The 19,759-nt window shown below is 45.4% G+C and overlaps 1 protein-coding gene across 1 annotated transcript in view; it reads left to right on the top strand.

The window, feature by feature from the left end:
* LEKR1 (leucine, glutamate and lysine rich 1) overlaps positions 1-19,759 on the top strand; it is a 42,436-nt gene that overhangs the window by 9,294 nt on the left and 13,383 nt on the right. The window contains exons 3-5 of the mRNA XM_088530474.1: positions 6,839-6,958; positions 7,363-7,538; positions 10,101-10,286. Of these exons, the coding sequence (XP_088386600.1) occupies positions 6,839-6,958; positions 7,363-7,538; positions 10,101-10,286 (482 nt within the window). The remainder of the gene's footprint in view (positions 1-6,838; positions 6,959-7,362; positions 7,539-10,100; positions 10,287-19,759) is intronic.

The following is a 19,759-nucleotide window of genomic DNA, read 5'->3' as shown; positions in this document are numbered from 1 at the left end:
GCTTTCACCAAGGCCATAAATCAGCTATTGTGCCTTGCTAAGAACCTGTCTGAATATTCCTTATCTGCTCTCTCCCATCCCGGGCCTCTCTTGTTACCTGGTGCCTTTGGCATAAACCAACTAATCAACATCCCGTCGTTCTCCTGGTTGGCAAATCTTTCCTCTCAAACGGCAGTTTTCTCTCAGCAGCCACATGTGTCTTGTTTCATCTTCGGAAGGCTGCTAGATTTAATCTTTGCTGCTAGATGAGCCTATTTCATTTCTGTATTCCCTTAAGGTTAGGCGATTGCTGCTGCTTGTACCTGTGGTTAACCTTGAAAGCCACCCGGAGCTTTAGTGTGCGAGGAAACCAGCCGGGAGACTTGGCCAGACCGGGGGAACTGAGCGCCGTGCAGGGGGCTGCGTGGGGCAACTGAGCTCTTCAAACCTTGTTCTTAGGTTGTATTTTGTGGGAAAATGCTCCCTCCGTGTTAAAATCGCTGTAATTCCCCAACACCCCCAGGAGCCGCCCGCTGTGATACGGCCAGCTCGGCACCGCAGTCCTGTGTGAGATACTAGTTGTCATCAGCAAGAGCAATGGTTTAATGGTTTTTTGGTTGAGTTTTTATAATGCACACCTAACGAGCTGTATAGATAGCACTTATGGAGGTGTATGTCACAGAGGCCTTTAAGTGCAATCCCGAAGCCCTTAGGAGTTTGGTGAGAGGGAGCTTTGCCTTAGTGACTATCACGAGCCGCGTGCTCCCGAGCAAGGTGTGTAGATGTGGGAGATGTTATCTATAAATAACCAAGTATTAAAAGTAATGTAAACCTCACCTCTTGGCTTGTGGGAAGTCTCTCTCTCCATATTTGTGGGTTTGGGGTTTTTTGGGCTTTTCGTGGGTTCTACACCTTGAGTTTTAGTTCCTTACTACATTGACGACATTTAACGCCACAGAAAATGCCTTGCTGATGAATTTGCTTAAAATAACTTTTTCCTACAATATGATTGTTCAGGAAAGTAGCAACATCTAAATGACTTGGTGAGGCCTAAAATTGTAGCAGGGTATTTCTGATGAATATTTAGTGATAAAGTAGAATTAGCATCAAAATTGCTAGGATCCAAAACTGGATGCAGTGAGCAGTGAAATAAAGACCTTCCTTCTCCTTTCCTAAACTATTACAAGCTTTTCATGTTAGATGTATGAAAATAACCCTGCCGAGGTAGTCTGCTGGTATTGCATCTGTTTGTATAGCTTTTAAATCATTTCCATTTGGCTGTATTGCTCATTGAAGCAACCTAAGCCAGAATGCAGCACTAAAGAAAAAAAAAAAAAAACTTTTTTTTTTCTTTTTTTTCCACACTTATGAATATTGTCTTTACCTAAAGATAGTGGGTGTTTTGACCTTAACTGTGCTTTGGTATGGGTGGCAGATATTTAGCTCACAGCATTCTGCAGCGGCACTGGTCTAATGTATCCTACGGAGTAAATTCTTTTCCTTGCATTAAGCTGATCTGACCAGATGCCATCTCTTTGTGACAAAGACAGTCGGATAAACAGTAAATAACTTCAGAATGCGAAAACTGCACTGTGTGTGTTTAATTCTGCCTGTTGTAGTCTGCCATCAGACCACTTCCTTGGAAAAATATGTGATTTTAAAAATGAGTTACTTTCCGCCTCATCTAGCTCTGAACTTGACTTAAGATACAGTTATCTGTATAACTCATATCTCTGTCTTTCTATAAAATCTCTTTGATTAGGTGACCCAGAAAGCACTGTTTATAGTGGCTCGTTTGGTCCAGCTACTGGTTCTGATTCGCTGGGACACTGAGAAGGTATTTGTATAGATTGAGCAATCTCCCTGGGCTGCGTGCTGGTGAGCTGTACCAGATGTGCAGCATCAGAATTTGGGGAACATAGCTTGAAGTACAGTTTATTCCACCAGTACAAAACATGTCATAAATAGACATCTTCCTGACTAGAAGCCCATATCATTTTTCATGTATTTTTGGTCTTTCTGAGAAGCAAAGATGGAAGCTTCAGCACTGAGAAATATCACCCAAACTTTCCCCTTTACTAGGAAGGAAAATACTTTTCCATATTAGAAATATTGCAAGCCATGTAGTTTATTTTCTTTGGAATTCATATACTTGGCCACGCTAGTAGTCAAGCCATAGAAAAAAGCTCTGTAACGTGGCAATTGGTGTAGATAAATAGATGCTTATTATAAACTATTTGGTATTTTGATTATATTTAGGTTAGGACTTTTTTTTTTTCTCCTGAAGAAATATATCAGTACATTGTGTCGGAGATTGCTTGAACCAAGCTGGTGTCTAATAGCACTGGTGTGTCAGTGCAGTGTGTGGAAAGGTGCAGCGTGGGTTACAGGCCCTGCTTGTGTCTAGTCAGGCTTGGGCAGGCAAGACAGTTCTGGGCACTGGTCTGCCCAAGAGACCCAAGGGAAGTGAAAGGGGGCAGGATGTCCAACCTCAGAGAAAGCAAAGCTGGTCAGATATTTTTTTTTTTTTTTTTTTTACTTTTTGAAGATTGAAATCATTTAGAAAATTCAAGTTTAAATTCAATCAACCCTTTCAAAATTCTTGGCATTTTCCTTGACATTGTAGACTATCTAACCAGATAAGTTGTTGCAATATCGGAGTTTAGAAAGATGCTCACATGGCTAGATATCTAAACCATGCAGGTCACTGTGACTCTTCTCCTTGCCTTGTACCTTGGAGTTTTTCGGTTTTCCTGTGGTGCTTCCAGCTGTTGATTCCCGTTAGGGAACTTGAGCAGTGGGATTTTTTTGGCATCAGTAGCAGTGGGGAGGTGTGAGCCCCTTCCCACCCGCTTACTTTTCCACAGGAAAACTCAGCGTGTTGTGGAAGAGTTTGGCTTCGTTAGACAGGTCTTGTGTTTTATGGCCCTTGGTAGTACTTTAGTTTGTCTTTTGAACTTTGTTGCTTTGAAGACTGAACTAGTCCATTAAAGATTCATTTGCTCCAGGTGGTCTATACGGTCCTACTAAATGTCTCTGGTACTTAAAATCCTGAGATCCTCAGCTCTATTTTAGTTGCAAACAGACCTTCCTTAGAATTTATGCCTTATAGAGTACTTTCAAATGCTGCCAGGTTTTGTTTTTCTTCTTAATGTTTCCTTTTTATCAGTCATTAAGTCATCTAAGTGCAGTGGATATGTACTTGCTTTTTCTTATTTGTCAGAAGTCTAATGCTTGCAGTGTTGTGATGGGAAAGAATTATTTGGAAGATTTTCACCAATTAAGCAATACAAGAGTTAGATGAACCCTTCCTACCTCAAAGCTTGGAGCAAGGTATGAATGATCCGTTTAAAATATCAGTGGTATTTCTAGACGCAGTTTCTTACTGGCAAACATAAGCAGCTATGTAAGGAAATGAATAATTTCAGGCAGTTTCAGATATGCTCTAGGGTATGTGCTCGGGGCTTCTGAGCGCTGCTGTCGTGCGTGGGCGACGCGGGAGACTCGCACGTCTCCTCCCTGTTTCGGAACGCGTGAGCAATGAGCGGAGCGTTATCACGGCCGCGGGACGGTGCATCGGGTGCATCATAGAGTCACAGAATGGTTAAGGCTGGAAGGGACCTCTCGAGGTCATCCAGTCCAACCCCTGCATACGCAGGGTCACCTAGAGCACGTGGCACAGGGCTGCGTCCAAGCGGGTTTGAAGATCTCCAGAGAAGGAGACTCCACAACCTCTCTGGGCAGCCTGTTCCAGGGCTCTGGCACCCTCACTGGGAAGAAATTTTTCCTTAAGTTCCTGTGGAACTTTTGGTGTTTCAATTTGGGGCCGTTTCCTCTAGTTCTGTTGGTGGCCACCAGTGCAAAGAGGCCGCCCCATCCTCCTCGCTGCCTCCCTTGAGGTACTTCTAGACACTGCTCAGGTCCCTCTCAGCCTTCTCTTCTCCAGCTGAACAGGCCCAGCTCCCTCAGCCTCTCCTCACAGGGCAGATGTTCCAGGCCCCTGATCATCCTCGTAGCCCTGCACTGGCCTCTCTCCAGCAGCTCCACATCCCTCTGGACACAATACTGCAGATGTGGCCTCACCAGGGCTGAGCATCGCTCACCCCCTGCAAGGAAGGAACCCGTGATGGGGACCCGAGCGATGCTGCCCGCAGCGCCGCGGCGCCCTGCGAGTCCCCGGGGAGCAGCCGGGGGGAGAGGGATTGGGATAACCTGGCGGGAGGCATCCGCTGCGCACGGCGAGGCCGTGGGCTTGCGCGGACCCTTTCCCAGCGGAAGCGTCCGGGTGGTGGTTTTTTTTTTCTTTTTTTTCTTTTTTTCTTCTTTCCCTTGCTGGGGAATGAGCACATACTAGGTCCTACACTTTTTTTCTGGCTTTTTGTGTTTAATTCTACTTTATTCTGCAACTCGAGCTGTCTAAAAGTAGTGTACAAGGGTTGCATACTAATTCAAAAAGGCACGCTGAAATGAAGAAGAGCAAATGGAACTGGCCTTGAGCAAGTCCTAGAGTTTCATGAAGCTGAAAATACTGGAGGGAAAGATTTCTTTTTTTTTTTTTTCCCCCTTATTGACCATATTCTCCAGCTTTCTCTGTGTGCACACTCTTCGCCGACCTCAGGTAACAATGGATGCAGGATAAAGTGGAGCCTCCTGGGACACTTCAAGGGGCTCTAGGCTCTATAGTATGCAGAGATGTAGCTATTGTTTTCAGATTTTGAGCTTCTGTGAAATGCAACATCTTGTATTTGAGAAAACGTGGTAATTGCTCTTGTCAGTACTTCGGGACAATGAGGATATTTGTTTGCTGGCAAGAATCCCTCTCGGCGGCTACTTTATTTTCTCCTGCTATTCTTGTCATTGTCAGCACTAGTTGTTAACGTATTATAATTCATCTCCCACGCTGCAGGCTTCCTCCTATGTTTGCTAAGAAAGTGTTCTGGCTGCAAAGACAGGGCGTTAATTTTCACAGTTCGTGTGAAGTGCAGGGCTGAGGCCTCGATCACTGTGTTCTCAGGATTCGGCTTTAATTCCAGTGTTTAATGATCCATTGAACTTCTTTCTTTTGTGTTAAATGTCACCAAAATAACATGTCTGTTTTGCTCCTTTTTTACGGTGACGACAGTGGACGGAATGGGACTGTCTTGACTTGTCCACCTCCTCCTTTGTATGGAACTGCCCAGAAGGCATCGATAACACGGACACAATTGTGAGAGAACTGTGTGATATCAAACCAAATAGCAAGAGAAAGAGAGTGTCTGTACTTGTGAGCTTTACACTGAAAGATCTTGAAATGCTGCCCGTTCTGGAATGAATAAGAATAGAAAATTGGCATCCATGGTTCCAGAAGCTTTGATTTGTTAGTCTTTGACAATCACTGCATTTGTTCCTCAAGGTTAGTTAACAGGATATATTGCCTACAAAAGAAGATTTGAATTTACAAGACTCTGAAGATGTTTTTCATCTCTCTGTTAGTCAGAGGAATCGATCTGATTCTGTTCCTCAATGCCGGCAGTGCAGATTTTTTAATCAGTTCTATGAGTTTTTCAGAGATCTCAATTAAGACAAAAATAGGTTTGACAGAGCTGTACAGATCCAACATTTATTTTATTTTCTTTTATCAGACCTGATATTTTTATAGCTTGCCTTTTGCTACAAGTGCGTTATAGACAATCCATCAGATAACATGAATACACATTAATTATTTTAACTCTAAACTATTATTTTGACTCTAAACTGTCTTAACGCTAGACTATTATCATTTCCTTCTGCTTTTAGATTTGAAGCAAGCATTTTATAGCTTGCCTTTTAGATTCGAAGCAATTGCTATTGTAGTGCTTCCACCACCCTCCAGCTTAGTAAAATATTTGCGGATTCAGATAACTTGTTTCGTGCTGACAAGGAGCCAGTCCCTACAGTCCCTTGCACGGTGCTCCCGGGAGGTGTTTCGGGTTTAGGAGGGGAGCAGCTTTATCGAAACGAGACCCTCCGTGCTCGGGTGCTTCTTCCCTCTTAGACTTATTAGACACCTGGTTTGAACGCGCTCGGGGCACGGGGTTTGGAGCAGGCAGCGGGGACTTTGCCCTTCAGCTCTTTAGAACGACTCTGTCAGGGCAAAAATAACATGCAGAATTCTGCTTTTGGTGCTTTATTTATTGTTGCCAAGTGCTTTCTTTTGTTTGCCTCGCCAAGGCAGAAGCGTTGCTCAGTGCTCAGGAACAAGAATTTGAAACTGAGCGTAAATGGAAAGGGAAAGTGACTAATCTGGATTCGTGACTAACTTGGATTCGTTTGGTTTGTTTTTTGCAAGTGCCTGGACTTCACAAATAAATGAACACCCTGAACGAAGGGGCTGGGGGGAAACTATGGAGAGTGTGACCAAATATTTAGCTTTCCCTGCTGGCTGCCTTGAGACAACTTCCCCCTCAGCCTGGGAGAGCTCTCTGTGCCCCTCCAAGCGCAGAACTTGCTCTTTCATGCCCTTGTGACTTAAAAAATATTAGATTAAAACATATTAGTATAATTTAAGCAACAAGGTATTTCTGTGTTGTAAGTGTGAATAAACAGTGGATTCTTAAGATATTTATACGTCACATGTGACGTGATACTGCACATACATGTCCATATTGCTTTCCAAACACATTCTGAGTGTTATTCTGAGGGATGTGCTGCAAAGTGTCTCACAGAGCGTGCCAGGGATTCGAGACGCCCCATTTGAAGGTCTGTTAACTCAGGTCGAAATAAAGGCAGTCGTCATCTTTACTACTTTCAGTAAGTTTTCACTTTAAAGCCAACACAACAACAGAGATTGGTTAGTAGTGCAATAATAATACTTTCCTCATTATTTTATTGACTTATATAGAATAAAAAAGCTTACGACGGAACTGCAAAACAAACAAGATGAAGTGCAGAACGTGCAGGAAGGATTGCGATCGTCCCAAGAAGAGAAGGAAGCTGCGTATCAGCAGTCCCGGGCGCTCAGGTGAGAGCACTGCTCTCCCCCAGGGTGCACAACTACTGGATTTTCTTTCTTTTGCAGAGTATAATAAGATGCTGTAGCATTAGCTAACCATAACTGGCAAATATCACTATTGGTTATTAATGTCATTACCAATACACAGACATGTAAACTGTGTTGCTGTAGCTTCTCAAGCAGTAAAATGTAATTGTACAGCTGTCTGTACAATTTATTTGTACATGTAAGTTTTAGATCAACATTTAGAAGAAATTTAGTTTAAAAATACTTGATATAAAGCATATTCCATATACTGAATTCTTGTAACTCTACTACAAAATATAACAGAGTAGTTACCAAATTTATAATATTGATTGTTGCATGTCTATTTGCTTTTACAAAGGTATGTCTGTTTTTTGTGTGTCTTGCAGAAATACACTGGAACACCATTGCTCAACTCTCAACAAGGCGCTCTCCTTATTTCCTTTTATTCGGAGTGAACTAGACAGCATTAAAGAGGTTGTATCTAGTAACCTAGAAAACTGGGCTGCCCTGAAGGAAGAAATTTTTCTACAAATAAAGGCAGTTAGCAAAGAAGCTTTGGCAGGTAAATCGTCACCATGCAATACTCCAGGCAAGCTGGAGTAACTTGTGGTAGTTCAGTAAGACTAGGAGGGGAAATTAACTTGAGAGTGGTATCAAACCTGCACCTTACGTGTTTCCAGCCGTGCTCCATGTGGACCTGAGCAACAGCAGGTATTTCCAAGGATGTGCGTGTGCTTGGCTGAGGGGCCTTGGCCTGGGAATTGGCGTGGAGCAGCGGGATGGGGATGGGGATGTCCCTTGGCCGCAGCTTTCCCCTTGCTGCCGCCTCCTGCGCGGCCGCCCTCAGCCCTCGCTGCCAGCTGCACTTGCAAACGTGGCTTTATCCTTGAGTCCCATTTTCACTGTGCCTCAGTTATGAGACTAATTTCACTGAGCAGTGTGTGGTAATTACAGACTCTACCATCCAGACCATCCTGGGTTGACTCTTGCAGCTTTGCTGGACTTTGACGTAACGTTCCTCTGTGAATTCCTTTCCTCGTGGTTCTTCAGTGTGTTCTGTTGAGCTGCTAGTTGCCCTGGAGCTTTCTTATTTTCTTTCTTTATTTATTCTGAGTTATTAAGGCAGAGAAGAAGCAGGTGAGCTGATATCACCTCCCAGGTCCTTGTGAGAAAACATCGGGGTGTATTAGGCAACGCCACTCCCGAATGACTGTGCTGGTGAAACCCTGGGAACGCCCCTGCTAATGCCCTGCTCCAGTGCAGCTTGCATACAGAGTGTCCTGGAGAATAAGAAAATAAAAGCTCCCCCATAATAGTTCCCTGTAGTCCATTCTTCCAGTAAAAGGAGGGGATTTTTAAGCCTCTCCATATTTGCTCCTTTTTCACAATAGGAATAAATAAACAGGACGGTTCTGCAGGAGGGAGTGGGCAGCATCACCTGCAGAGACAGGGAGTTGAATCTGAGCAGCAAGTCTGGCGCGTTCCCGGGCAGCAGAGCCCACAACACAGCCTAGAAGCCAGTGTCCAAATCCTGCATTTTGGTGCTTGACTTCATCAGCTGCTCGCACTGAACGCTGAAAGGGTTGATGGCCCCAAGAATTAATCTCTTCCCATGCTTATTTCCTGCCTACTCCTAGATAAATAGATAAATTTCTGCAGGCATTTGCAAAGATCCATAATATTTTAAGACATTTTAAATAGACTTTTCAGATTCTTTTAAACATTTATCCTCCAAATAAAAACTATTTATCATTGATGCATGCAGAACATGGACTTTATTTATGCAATTGTTTCACTCCAGTGCGATTTGCTTTGCAGATGTTCACTTATTTATGTCACAGTTCACTTATTAGAAATTTTCACTTTATCCTTGACCTTCAGATTCATGGAATCCCATGGAAGCACAAAAATGCAGATCTACCCAAAGAAAATGATTCTTGCAAATTCTGAGCAATTGTTATTCTGATCTCCATTATATGTGTTGTACGTCTCCCACACCCTTGTGTATGGACATTCTTCATTCTCTGTTAATTAATGTCAAGTAGAAAGAAGTGTAAGAATTTAAAATCTTTCAGTATTTACATCAGCTAATAGAACAAATTTATTTAAATGTGGTGTAGGTAGGAAAGGTTGTAGTTAATGAAAATATTTATACTACAGCAATAAAATTAAAATTTGCCTGTGGGCAGAAAATAAAACCCACCATGTAATAGATGAAACCTAATTGAACTTTTAAATCATCGAACTTGAACGTTGTAATTACTAGTAATTATCCAAGTGGCGTAACTTCTTTGGACATCTGAACATCCAGGGCTTTAATGGGAGAGGAAAAAATAGAAACCAATTGCAGCTGCTTTTGAAAATGGTAAGTACAGTCATTAAGGATAACTTAAACTCAGGAAAACCTGTGAAAAGGTAGGAGGAGGCTCATTATACCCCACCCACGAGTGGCTTAATTGCCTTGCAATAGAGAGTGCCCTGGAAGCTTCCCTGGAACTGCTGCACTTCCAAATTGGAGAGCTAAGGAATGAGAGGTTGAAAAGGCTGGGCCTTTATGTTTTGAAGATGCACGTTGATTGCTTTAACAGCAGGAATCACCCTAAGTAATGAAACGAGCAAACAAAAATAATGCATATGCCTAAAGACATTCTGAAGCTTTATATTAAGCTTACCAGGGCTGGCTTCCTTAATGTCTGCAGTGAAGTACTGTGAAATCTTCCCCAGTTTAATTTCAGCGGGATTTGCAGTTGTTTTTTGTATGTCACTAGTTGTTTGTATATCTTGTTAAGATACTAGATTCAAGTATTTGTCAGCTGCTATTATTTGGCAGGCATGCGTATGTTTTATTTTGTTTTTAAGATCTTAGAGAAAATGCCTGTTATTGCTTGGCATAAGAGTGGCATTTTTCCTCCTCGGTGCTGAGAACAAGTCATGGGAGAGGTGTTGGTCACTGTGGTTGCTTTGGCCCTCAAGTCTGAGCAGAAGGGGTGGTGGTGCAAACAGCTCCTCATAGCCCGTGCCCTAATTAAAACTAGACTGCTGAAGGTCCTGAGGTTGTAAATCAGGTAAGATAACGAAGAAAGTAAATTTGACAACCATCTATATGTTTTTTTTTTCTCCCCAGAAATATGCAGATTGAATCAAAGACTGTCAAAATCCCAGAGAGAGAATGAGTCCCTCCAAGAAAAGGTGAAACGTCTCACTTTGGTGGCTGATACGGTCGAGTTGAAAACACAACAGCTTCAAGCTTCACGTCAGCAGGAGAGTGAGCTGCAAAATAGGTGTCGGGAACTACAAAAAGAAACGTTAGGTAAGAGGTTTTTGATGCCTCAAACCAAGATCCAAACAAAATGAAATGCTTTTTTTTTTTTTTAAAGCATCTATAATTGTTATTGTGAGAGTACTAATTGGCTCAAATGAGGCCCTCATAAAAAATGCATGTTGCACAGTCAGGAAGATGGAGTGGAAGAAAAAGTGAGGGAGGGCAGTAGTGAAGATGGTGATAATAATAGTTGTGCTGCTATCTGTCAATGTTACCTACAAGTGTCGGGGAGAAGGCTCTGGAATTGCTGTGCAAAACACTCACGGGAAAAGAAAATGGTATCGAACTAAGGCTGTTTTCTCTTAGACTGATCAAACTTGAGTCTATTTCATGATTTGGTCTCAATACTCTGCCTCAGGAATCTAGAAAGCCCTCTTGAAAACTGTAAGAACAGTGATAACACTTAAAATTATGTGGTCTTTTCAGCTTTGAGACATTAACCTGTTACAAAAAGGCTATTATGGTTTTTTAGTTAGTATTGCTTGAAATGGTGTTCTTTTTAAAGCAGCATGGCATTCAGAGCGCTGGCTCAAAGACATTTTAGAGGCATTTGGAGCATATAGAAGTTGTGCTGTTCCAGGCATCATGAGTCATCGCAGTGGCACCGTAATTACCGTGCTGTCTAATGCACAGTATGTAATTTCAAATTTCAGAGTAGTGCTTACTGCTAGTCGTGATGAACAAGTTTTGCTAATCCTGCAGTTGCAGTGATAATGCTGGAGGTGAGACTGAGAAGTAGACGACCACAGGTATCACACAGCAACGTATCCAGCAAGATTGTTCTTTGTAGACTTATTCTGAGGATCAAAGTAGCATGTAAGGTTCTCACTAGGCCCCTCACAGGGATGGATTTAGTCTAAATACACACCTGTATGTTTCGATTGAGATTGAAGTTACATTACGATTCAAAAATGTTAAAAAGCATTTTAGAATATTCTGTATTTTGTTATTTACTTATTTACATATTCTAGGTAGAAATGTCTTATTATCTCTCTCTTTTTTTTTTTTTTAATAAATAGGCACAAGTACTGGTAAGCCTAAGGCAGCCAGATTATTTGTTATTTATCTTTCCCTATTGGATCTTCAATTTTCACAATAAACATGCTACCTAACTGAGGAAGAGGAAAATATAAGCATATTTTACATGCGCTTTTCAGAAGGAAAATAAAAATAAAATAACCTTAATGCAGAAATAACTACCTCTCAACTATAGTTTGACATTCTGTTTGTATGGAAATATGTCTTTATTTTTTTTTCCTTTTACTGGATGAAAAATGCCTTGTGGGTGGTACCCGTCGGGTGCTGCTTCATCCCAGGCTGCTGTAGTTCCCTTCCTGGCACAGGGAATTCTCAGAACGGTGGAGTTAGCTCCTGGCAGTGGATTGCCAGGTCCCTGCCAGGCGTGCCGGGTAGCTCCGGGTTCGGGTTGTGTTTTGGAGCTGCAGGGCAGGTTCCTGTATCTCCTCCTTGTCTAGGAGGACCTTGATCCTGATAAGGGAATCTCCTGAGCTTTGAAACGTGCACTTTAGTATCTTTCTAAGTATCATTCATGATACTTTAGTATCATGGTCATTGTGCTGCTGCAACAGCCCTGCAGAGCTGTGATTACAGGGCTGAAGAAGGGAAACTCAGTTAAACTCCTTTGCTTCAGTAGTTCCCGTAAGCAGCGTGTCCCAGGGTGTGATTGCACACTTTGGGAAAACACGTCCCCTTTCTCAGTCTTTCCCACCTTTTAACTTCATGGAGAATTGCTATCTTTTCTTAGCGGATCAGCAAAAGATGTTTTTAGTCACTATTTTCATTTTTAGTTTCTCAATGTGTTGTTTGTTTTTTATGATGCTTTTTATTGGTCTGTTTTCTAAGATAAAAAATTCCAGGCTTCTCAGAGACCTTGTTTGGGAGCTTTTCTACTCCCTTAGTCATTCCTTTCAGTTCCTTAGTCATTCCTTCCTATCAGTTCCTTTCAGAACTGATATTTGTAAGTATAAAAGTAGCCAGTATTGCATATAGAAATCCCTGGTCAGCCTTTATCTAGGATTGTATGTACATTACGTACCATGAAAAATAATTTGCTATCGTATTTCTTATACAGTTCAAAGCTTGTACACTTGATTTATCAGCCCCTTCTCCAGATGGAGATAAAAAATACAGTATTTTCTGCATAAATTTAATTTGCCACAAATTTCAGTCTACATAATGACATCAACAGCTTTCTTCAGAACATGTGGGCATAATAAGGCAGTGATTTGATTTTATCTTTCAGTAAAATTAAATGATTTTAGAATGAACTGATATTCCTCCCTCTAAACCGCATATCTTATTCCAAAGCATTAAAGACCATATCTCTGTATAGCTTTCTGGCCTATCTCCTGAAAATCTGGATTTAATTCATTTCTTAAGCTAGAACGCTGTGACGGAACCGGACACCAGACGGTTGTACTCGTGTTCTACGTTTCGGTCTCCAGCTGGTCCCTATTGGCAGCGCTGAAAATGTGTGTAGCTCCACACAGGCTTCCACACAGGCTTCCAATGAGCGTGCAGCTTCATCAGGACCTTTCCACTAGTAGCACTTACAGGAGAGGTATCCAGAGGTATCCGTGTTCTTGTCCTGCAAACAAACATCTGTAAGTGCTCGTTTTCGCTGTCCTTTTTGAGGGGATCTTTGGAAGCTGCCTCATGTGTGCTTATGAAGAAGCAGTAGATGTTCTGGGGAGGAAACACAAGCACAGCGTGGTATATGAAACTCATTCCCAGTGTTTGGGTTCTGCTGGCAAAATATTAATGAACTGCTAAAATATCACCTAAGCAAGTCAGCTTTTTATTTATTTATTAGTAATAAAATCTAGCAGTCACTCTGTAGTGAAGCGGTTCTTAAGAAGCAATGAGGTGTTGGATGTGGATATCCAGAGGGGTTTTGCAGGGGTTGGCTCAGGCGTTTTTAGTGTCCCCCTTCTTCCAAAATTGATGATTAAATGGCCTTCCATATGCAGATGTGGGCTCCTTCCATATGGCACTCACTGCTGGCTGGGGAGTAAAGCTGGGTAGCCCGGTGATCATCAAAATGCTCTTTTTGAAACAGAAACAGTATTTTCTTGGTACAAGCATCAAACATAGCACTAGTTTGTCACTTTATTAAAATAAATCAGGAGGAAAAAGAATTATATGTTTTACCTCGTTTGGATCTTAGTGAAAATCAATTCCAGCTGGTGGGTTTACACAATATAAAATTAATGTGTAGGAAATTCCAGTCAGCGCCAGTGTCCTTGTTTTTTTTTTGTTGTTGTTTGTTTGTTTTCTCCACAAACTTTTTTGAAGTTATTAACCCTTTTTGGTTCCCGACTGAAATATTCCAGTGTTTCAAGAGGACAAAAGCCTCAGGATTTGCAGTGTGCGTGTTCTGCAGGGATTTTCGTTTCTCCGGTCCACGTTTTGAAGTTCCTTGGACTGTGCACTTTTGCTGAAGTGTGAGTTATTGCCGCTGCCAAAGCCGTAAAGGAGCGTTGCAGCTTCCCCAGCTTCATGTGACTGCCTGCAAACGCTCCCTGTGGCTTTGCTCTTGCCAAAGAGGTGGCTGCGAGGGCCGGGTTCGCGCTGCTCTTCCCGGAGCCCGTGTGTCACCCTCCGCAGAGCCCGTGTGTCACCACTCAGCTCCACGTTGCACATCCCAAACCGCTCGAGCCCCAGCAGAGCCTGGAGCGGCGGCTTCGGGAATGCACCTTGCTGTGAGACAGGATCTAACATCCCTCCTTCCATTTTTATTGCCCATCTAATCGTTTCTTTCACATAATCACAGATACAGCACAATTTTTCAGCCGTTGCAGTTTTTCCCTTGCCCATTTATAGCTGCAGATTTTCCTCTGTACGCATCCCACGACATGCAGTCTCTCCTTTTAAATCTTTTGATGCTACTGCTGCCTAGTCAATTTACGGTGCTAAATATAAACTTTGCAGTAGTCTCCTGACATAATAAGACTAATGAGAGTTGATTGAAAAATGCAGGCAGCTGTGGGAGTAGCCAGTAGCTGGAGCAGGCAGCATTAATGCTCTTCGTGGGAAGCAGGAACAGTATTTTCATGTATATGAAGTGTCCTTAATGACACTTAAAGACCACTTTGAAGAGGCCTACTTTGAAATTTCCAAGGAGGGAGTAGTTTCCTGCAGTTTCCTCCACTCGGCTGCAGTTCAAATATCCACTATTCACGCTAAGAGCTGCTGAGATAGTTTTTATGGGTTCCAGCTGGGAATGCGGAGGGTGCGAGCCGGAGAGGGCAGCGCCGGGTGCCTGAGCAGGATGCAGCAAATGGAGCAGAGGGAGCAGGGGCTCATTAGCACCTTCCAGGGATCCTGGAGATGAAAGAGGCAAGACATCAATGCGATGGGAGAACAGCTTCCTAGTGCTCTCAGCGAGCTGCTTGGGAAACCTTAGGTTATGGTATGATTTATCATAGCAGAGGGAGCCCTCTTCGCTTCCACTTGGGAAAAGCAGGAGTCCGTGTTGAAGGAAAGGTATTACTTTTGTTCCATTGGATGAAATAGATGATTTATAAATACTGTAGGGGAAAAAAAATCCATCTCCAGGGAAAATGATGGTCAGAAGCTCTATTTTCCTACCCTCAGTTTTTCTAGCTAGCAGGTAAATTATTGAATTTCTAATCAGATTTAATATATAGGGGGTGTTATGTAGGAACGTTCTTCCTTAGATCCTGATTTGGGCTTGAAAAGGCAGTGCATCCAAAAAAACTCAGGCCTAAGGACCAAACCCCACGTGCTGCAGTGTCCCTGCAGTGTCCCCCGCACGCTGCAGTGTCCCTGCAGTGTCCCCCACTCCCTGCAGTGTCCCCTGCATGCTGGGGCAGGGGTCGAGTCAGCATCGGGGCCGCGGGCAGGCGCTCGCTGAGGCCTGGGGCAGGATTCCCTGGTGTTTGCAGGACACTTGTAACACCCGTGTTGTTCTCCTGCAGGCACTGCCAGGGATCTAGATTTGCACCACCAAAAAGAGCCAGGAATCGGGTATTTGCTTGGTGTTTCTGTGCTTGTTTGTGTAGGAACAGGAACGGTGCGGCTCGGAGCAGAGGGCAGCGGCGTGTGCTCCGCGATAAGGAGCGGGCGCTCCCTTTCTGGATTCCTCTTTTCTTTCTGGCACATCCTCTCCGTTCCTGGCAGCCTTCAGGGATTCAGAGACTTCCTGATGCCCTTGTCCAGGTCTGGATTCTGATCTCCAGGGCTGAGTTTTCTTGGGGGCCCTTTCCAGACGGCCTTGGTGCAAGTCGCTGACGTGGCCTCTCAAATAGAGATACTTTCTCGTGTGTACAAAAAGTAACTTCTCTGAAAGGGTGCAGTACTTGAAATGTTGTATAGAAACAAAACAAAAACCTATTTCTCTTTTATACCCTCAAGGAATTTAGTATTTAGTTCGTTTCTTTGGTCTCCTAAAAAAGCATATAGTGAGGTAGATTTGATTTTAGTCTGACACTTTTTTTTTGTTGTATATATTTAATATTTATCTTACAGCTCCTCTACTGTGGATTTTGAATAAATGCACCTGAGAATATTTTAGGTATCTTCCTTCTTTGCTGTGCCATTAACATGCTAAGGAGTTTCAGTCTGGGGTCAGAGGCTGCTCCCTGCCGTGACCTGCATTGCTGCTCTCTGTCCCTTCTCCTGGATTCCCTCTGCAAGTGCCTTCCTGGCTCCCGTGCTGCTCCGGTTCTTTCTGCACATCTCTGGAACATCGCTAGGCTGTATCTTGTCCCTCTTCCTTAGTTCCTCTCTGGCAACAGGCTCCTGTATTTGAGCCTCTATTCCACCAAATCCTTTCCAAAGACCTTAACTCCAGGATGAGGGCAGTTTCTTGCACCAGCAGCCCAGGGAGGTTTCACTCGGTCCCTCAGTGTAACAACTGTCATCTCGATCTGGGATAACACAGGGAGTCTTGCAGACACCGTGTGTGAATCAAAACTCTCATTATTCATGAATGGAGATGAATTGTCCCAAAGCAAGCCCCATCCTGGGCTGTGCGAGGAGGAATGCCATCACTGGAGCAAAGGGAGTTGTTATCCCCCTCCACTGACACAGCAGAGGCCCTGCCTGGATCCCGTGTCCAACCTCGGAGCCCTGCTGTGGCCGGGGAAGGAGGAGCTGGCGCAGGTGCCCTGGAGGGGTGCAAGGTGGCCAGGGGCCTGTGGCCTTTGAGGAGAGGACGTGGCAGCCGGGCCTGTCCCCTTGGCCAAGAGGAGGCCCCGGGCTCCTGCAGTTGCAGTCGGAGCGCCCTGGGAGTCGGGAAGGCGACGGATGGAAACTCTTCTGGGAAGCAGCAGAGGGTGAGTCAAGGCACGGTCGCCACAGCTTGTAGCTTGGGAGCTTCATCCAGGACATGAGGAAAAGTTTTTTCAGCTGGAAGGTGGGGTATAGAACAGGAAGAACCTTCATTTTGCAAGAGTGGAGTAAAACCACAAATAACCGAGTGTCAGGAGTTGAGCAAAGGTTGAACTGTGTAACCACGGGCCATCCTAGCGTTGCTGTGAGTCACGCTCAGCTCCATTAAAGTTTCATCAAACCCAAGTGCTCCGGGCCGTGCCCGTGCTGCCGCCCCGCGCGTTTCCCCTGCTCGGCCCGCAGGGTCCTGGCGAGCGGGACGCGAGCGGGCAGCACGTGGGAGCCGTCCCCGCACGGCCCCGCGCAGCCCCGCTCCCCTGTCTCCTCCAGACCATCCGCCGGTCGCTTTTTCCCAACAAGGCTTAAGAAGAGGGGGAAAAGAAACTGCTTTCTCTTTGTGCCATTTTTCATGCGCTGTGATGTGATGGTTAGCCAAAAATCAGTTTGATATCCAGCACCAGGGAGTGAGCCGTGGGCTCTGTTTCTAAGATTGGAAGCAGATCGGTTGTGTAGGCATGTGTGCGTTTAGGAGCAGGGACTCGCTGCCAGCTGCGGGGTAGGTCTGCGCCGCGGCCACGAGCGGCAGAGCTGCCCCTTCCGCGCGCGGCTGCGCTCCCGGTCGGAGCGCGAGACCCGCTCCGGAGAAACGAGCTCCCTGAAAGGGATGACCTCTTCTTATATGGGCATAACCCCCGGCCTTCCATTCGGATAAGACCAAGTGTTTCAGAAAGTATCCTGGAATTTTAGGGGGATTTGCAGGAAAAGCAGAAAATTGCAGGGCTTCATCATGCATTCTTTTGAAGTGATATCATTGCAAGTCTGCTGTGAATTAGCTGGAAAATTGATGGCTTCCAGAGTCGCCGCTCACCCGGTGCGGGTGATTCCCGGTGCTTTTTTCCCTGCAGGGAGCACGATGCGGGGTGTTGGAAAGGCTGCTGGGGACCCAAAGCCTGTGGTCGTGGTGCCGTCAGGTCCATGTGCACCAGGATGGGCCTCCAGGAACCTCCCTGCCGTGTCGGAAAGCTGGGGAACAGGCGCTGGGGACGTCCAGTTTTCATATTTTAGGAAGAAATGGTCATTGAAGTGACGGTGCTGTGAAAAGCTCATACTAAATACGGTGGGGTTTTACCCAGGCCGGAAGGCTTGTTACACTGGCTTTCCCAGTCCTCCTTCCCTAATGACCAGGTGAAAAAGGAAAAGTGAAACAAAAACCCCAACTTGTCTTTAGAAGAATGGATTAATGGCAGGAAAAATGATCAAACAAACCATTTGCTGGGGTTTTGTGTAGGGTCCAGGGAGAACCCTCGCTTCTCGTTTAATGCCTGGAATGAGACGTGCCGTGTTGGGAAGGTCTCTGCGTATCCCGAGAAATGTGCCCAGGAATAAACCTGGCTTTGCTGCTGAGCAAAGTCGCTCCAACGGCTGGTCTGCATAGTCTGTGATTGTGGTAAGGTGAATGGAGACACCAAGATAAATAAAACACGAAGAATAGTGAGAGGAATCTGATTCAGAACGGACCAGGATGGAAGTTTCTTTGACATTAGAATAAATATTCTTACCCCCTTGGAATGAATATCAACTGATACTGAAAGCAGGAATGATTTTTGTTGATTCTGCTTACATTCTGCATGTTTATTTTCATTACAGGAGCACACAACTATTTGAATATAGTATTTTGTTCTTTTTCAGCAAGTTTTCAGCATAAGTTTCCATTTGCGTTCGCCTTATTAGTTTCCTCATTTTTATGTCCTTCAGACCTGCTGGAAGGTGGTTTTGTTCAGTCTCCGCAGGTTTCTGCGCACAGTCCACGTTCCTGCTGCAGCGCTCCCATGATTCCAGGGGGAACTTTCTCAGGGAAAACTTGTGGAAACCGGCTCCGTAATTGAATCCATCTCCTCATCCCGTGCTCGCTCGTTGTGCAAACTTCCCCACACAAACGGAGGGAGAGAAAAGGCAGAGCCGAAAGACCACCCGGAGCGGGCGAGCGCTCCCTCCCCTTTCCCTTTATCCCGGGACTCATTTCCATGCTCCAAATCTAGTGGCGGGGCAGGAAGGCCACCCTTGCTCGTAGTTACCAGAAGTCCTCCAGAACTGAGAGGTTTTCAGAAAACAAGTGTCAGGCCCAGGTGTTGGTGCGGTGCTCCCTGCCCTCCCGCTTCCCGGGCTCCCGCTCCGGCGGCGCTGCCGGGCTCTGCTCCTCCTTCATCCCGCTCACAGGGAGCGGCCGCGCGGCGGTAGGATTTGCTGTTATAAATGATAGATTGTTCCCACATGTTCCGTCGAACATCTGCTTGGTGTTTGAAGCCAAAGTTTCCCCCTTCTTTCCTAGGCGTTCGGAGCCGTTTGCTTAATCCGCCCGTGTCAGGCTGAATGGCAGGAAATTAGAGCTGAATTATTTAGCTTTGGGAGCCGTGGCGAACAATGCGGTTCCTCGGAACGGCCCGGGAAGGAGCCAAGCCAAGGGAGGGCTCCGCAGGTGGCCTGGCGTGTCCCCGGCCCCGCTTCCTGGCCTGGGGAAAGGCAGGGTGCCCGGCGCGGGGAGCGCGGGTCCCGCCGGGGCGCCGGGCACAATAGCAGCTTTGTCACCGAGCGTTGGAGCAGCTGAGGGGAGGCTTTGCCAGGGAGCCCTGTCACACAGCACAGCCTCCTCGTACACAGAGGCTGTCACCGGAGCGCCTGGGGCCAGGGCAGGGTGGCAGCTACGCTCGGGGCATCGCAGGCTGCGGATCCGGGTAGCAAGGGTGGCTCCAGGTGCCGGGATTCCACCATGCGGAGCTGGGAAGGGCGCTGCCTTATCCCAAGCAGGAAGGGAGGAGAGACTACTCGGACCTCGTCTGTTCCTGAACACCAGTCCTTGGCCACATAACTTGTTAGCTCAGCCATGGAGACAAATACGTGGTGAAAATCACCCCAGAACAAACCCTTCCAAGTGAGGCTATGCGGAATTGTACCACCTCAAACAAGTGGATCTTTTCAGGAGAATCCGCGTACTAATGGCTTAGGAACAGCCTTTGGGAGCTGTTCCAGCGTTGCCCTGGGCCAGCTGCTCCCGCCGGGCTCTGCCCCACGTCCCGGCTCTGTCCCAT

The sequence above is a fragment of the Tinamus guttatus genome, unplaced genomic scaffold (genome assembly GCF_059628265.1).
Source record: "Tinamus guttatus ecotype Peru unplaced genomic scaffold, ASM5962826v1 Tinamus_guttatus_pri_ptg000376l, whole genome shotgun sequence".
Classification (NCBI taxonomy): Eukaryota; Metazoa; Chordata; class Aves; order Tinamiformes; family Tinamidae; genus Tinamus; species Tinamus guttatus.
The sequence above is the reverse complement of the archived record's forward strand: the minus strand, read 5'-3'. Positions and strand labels throughout refer to the sequence as shown.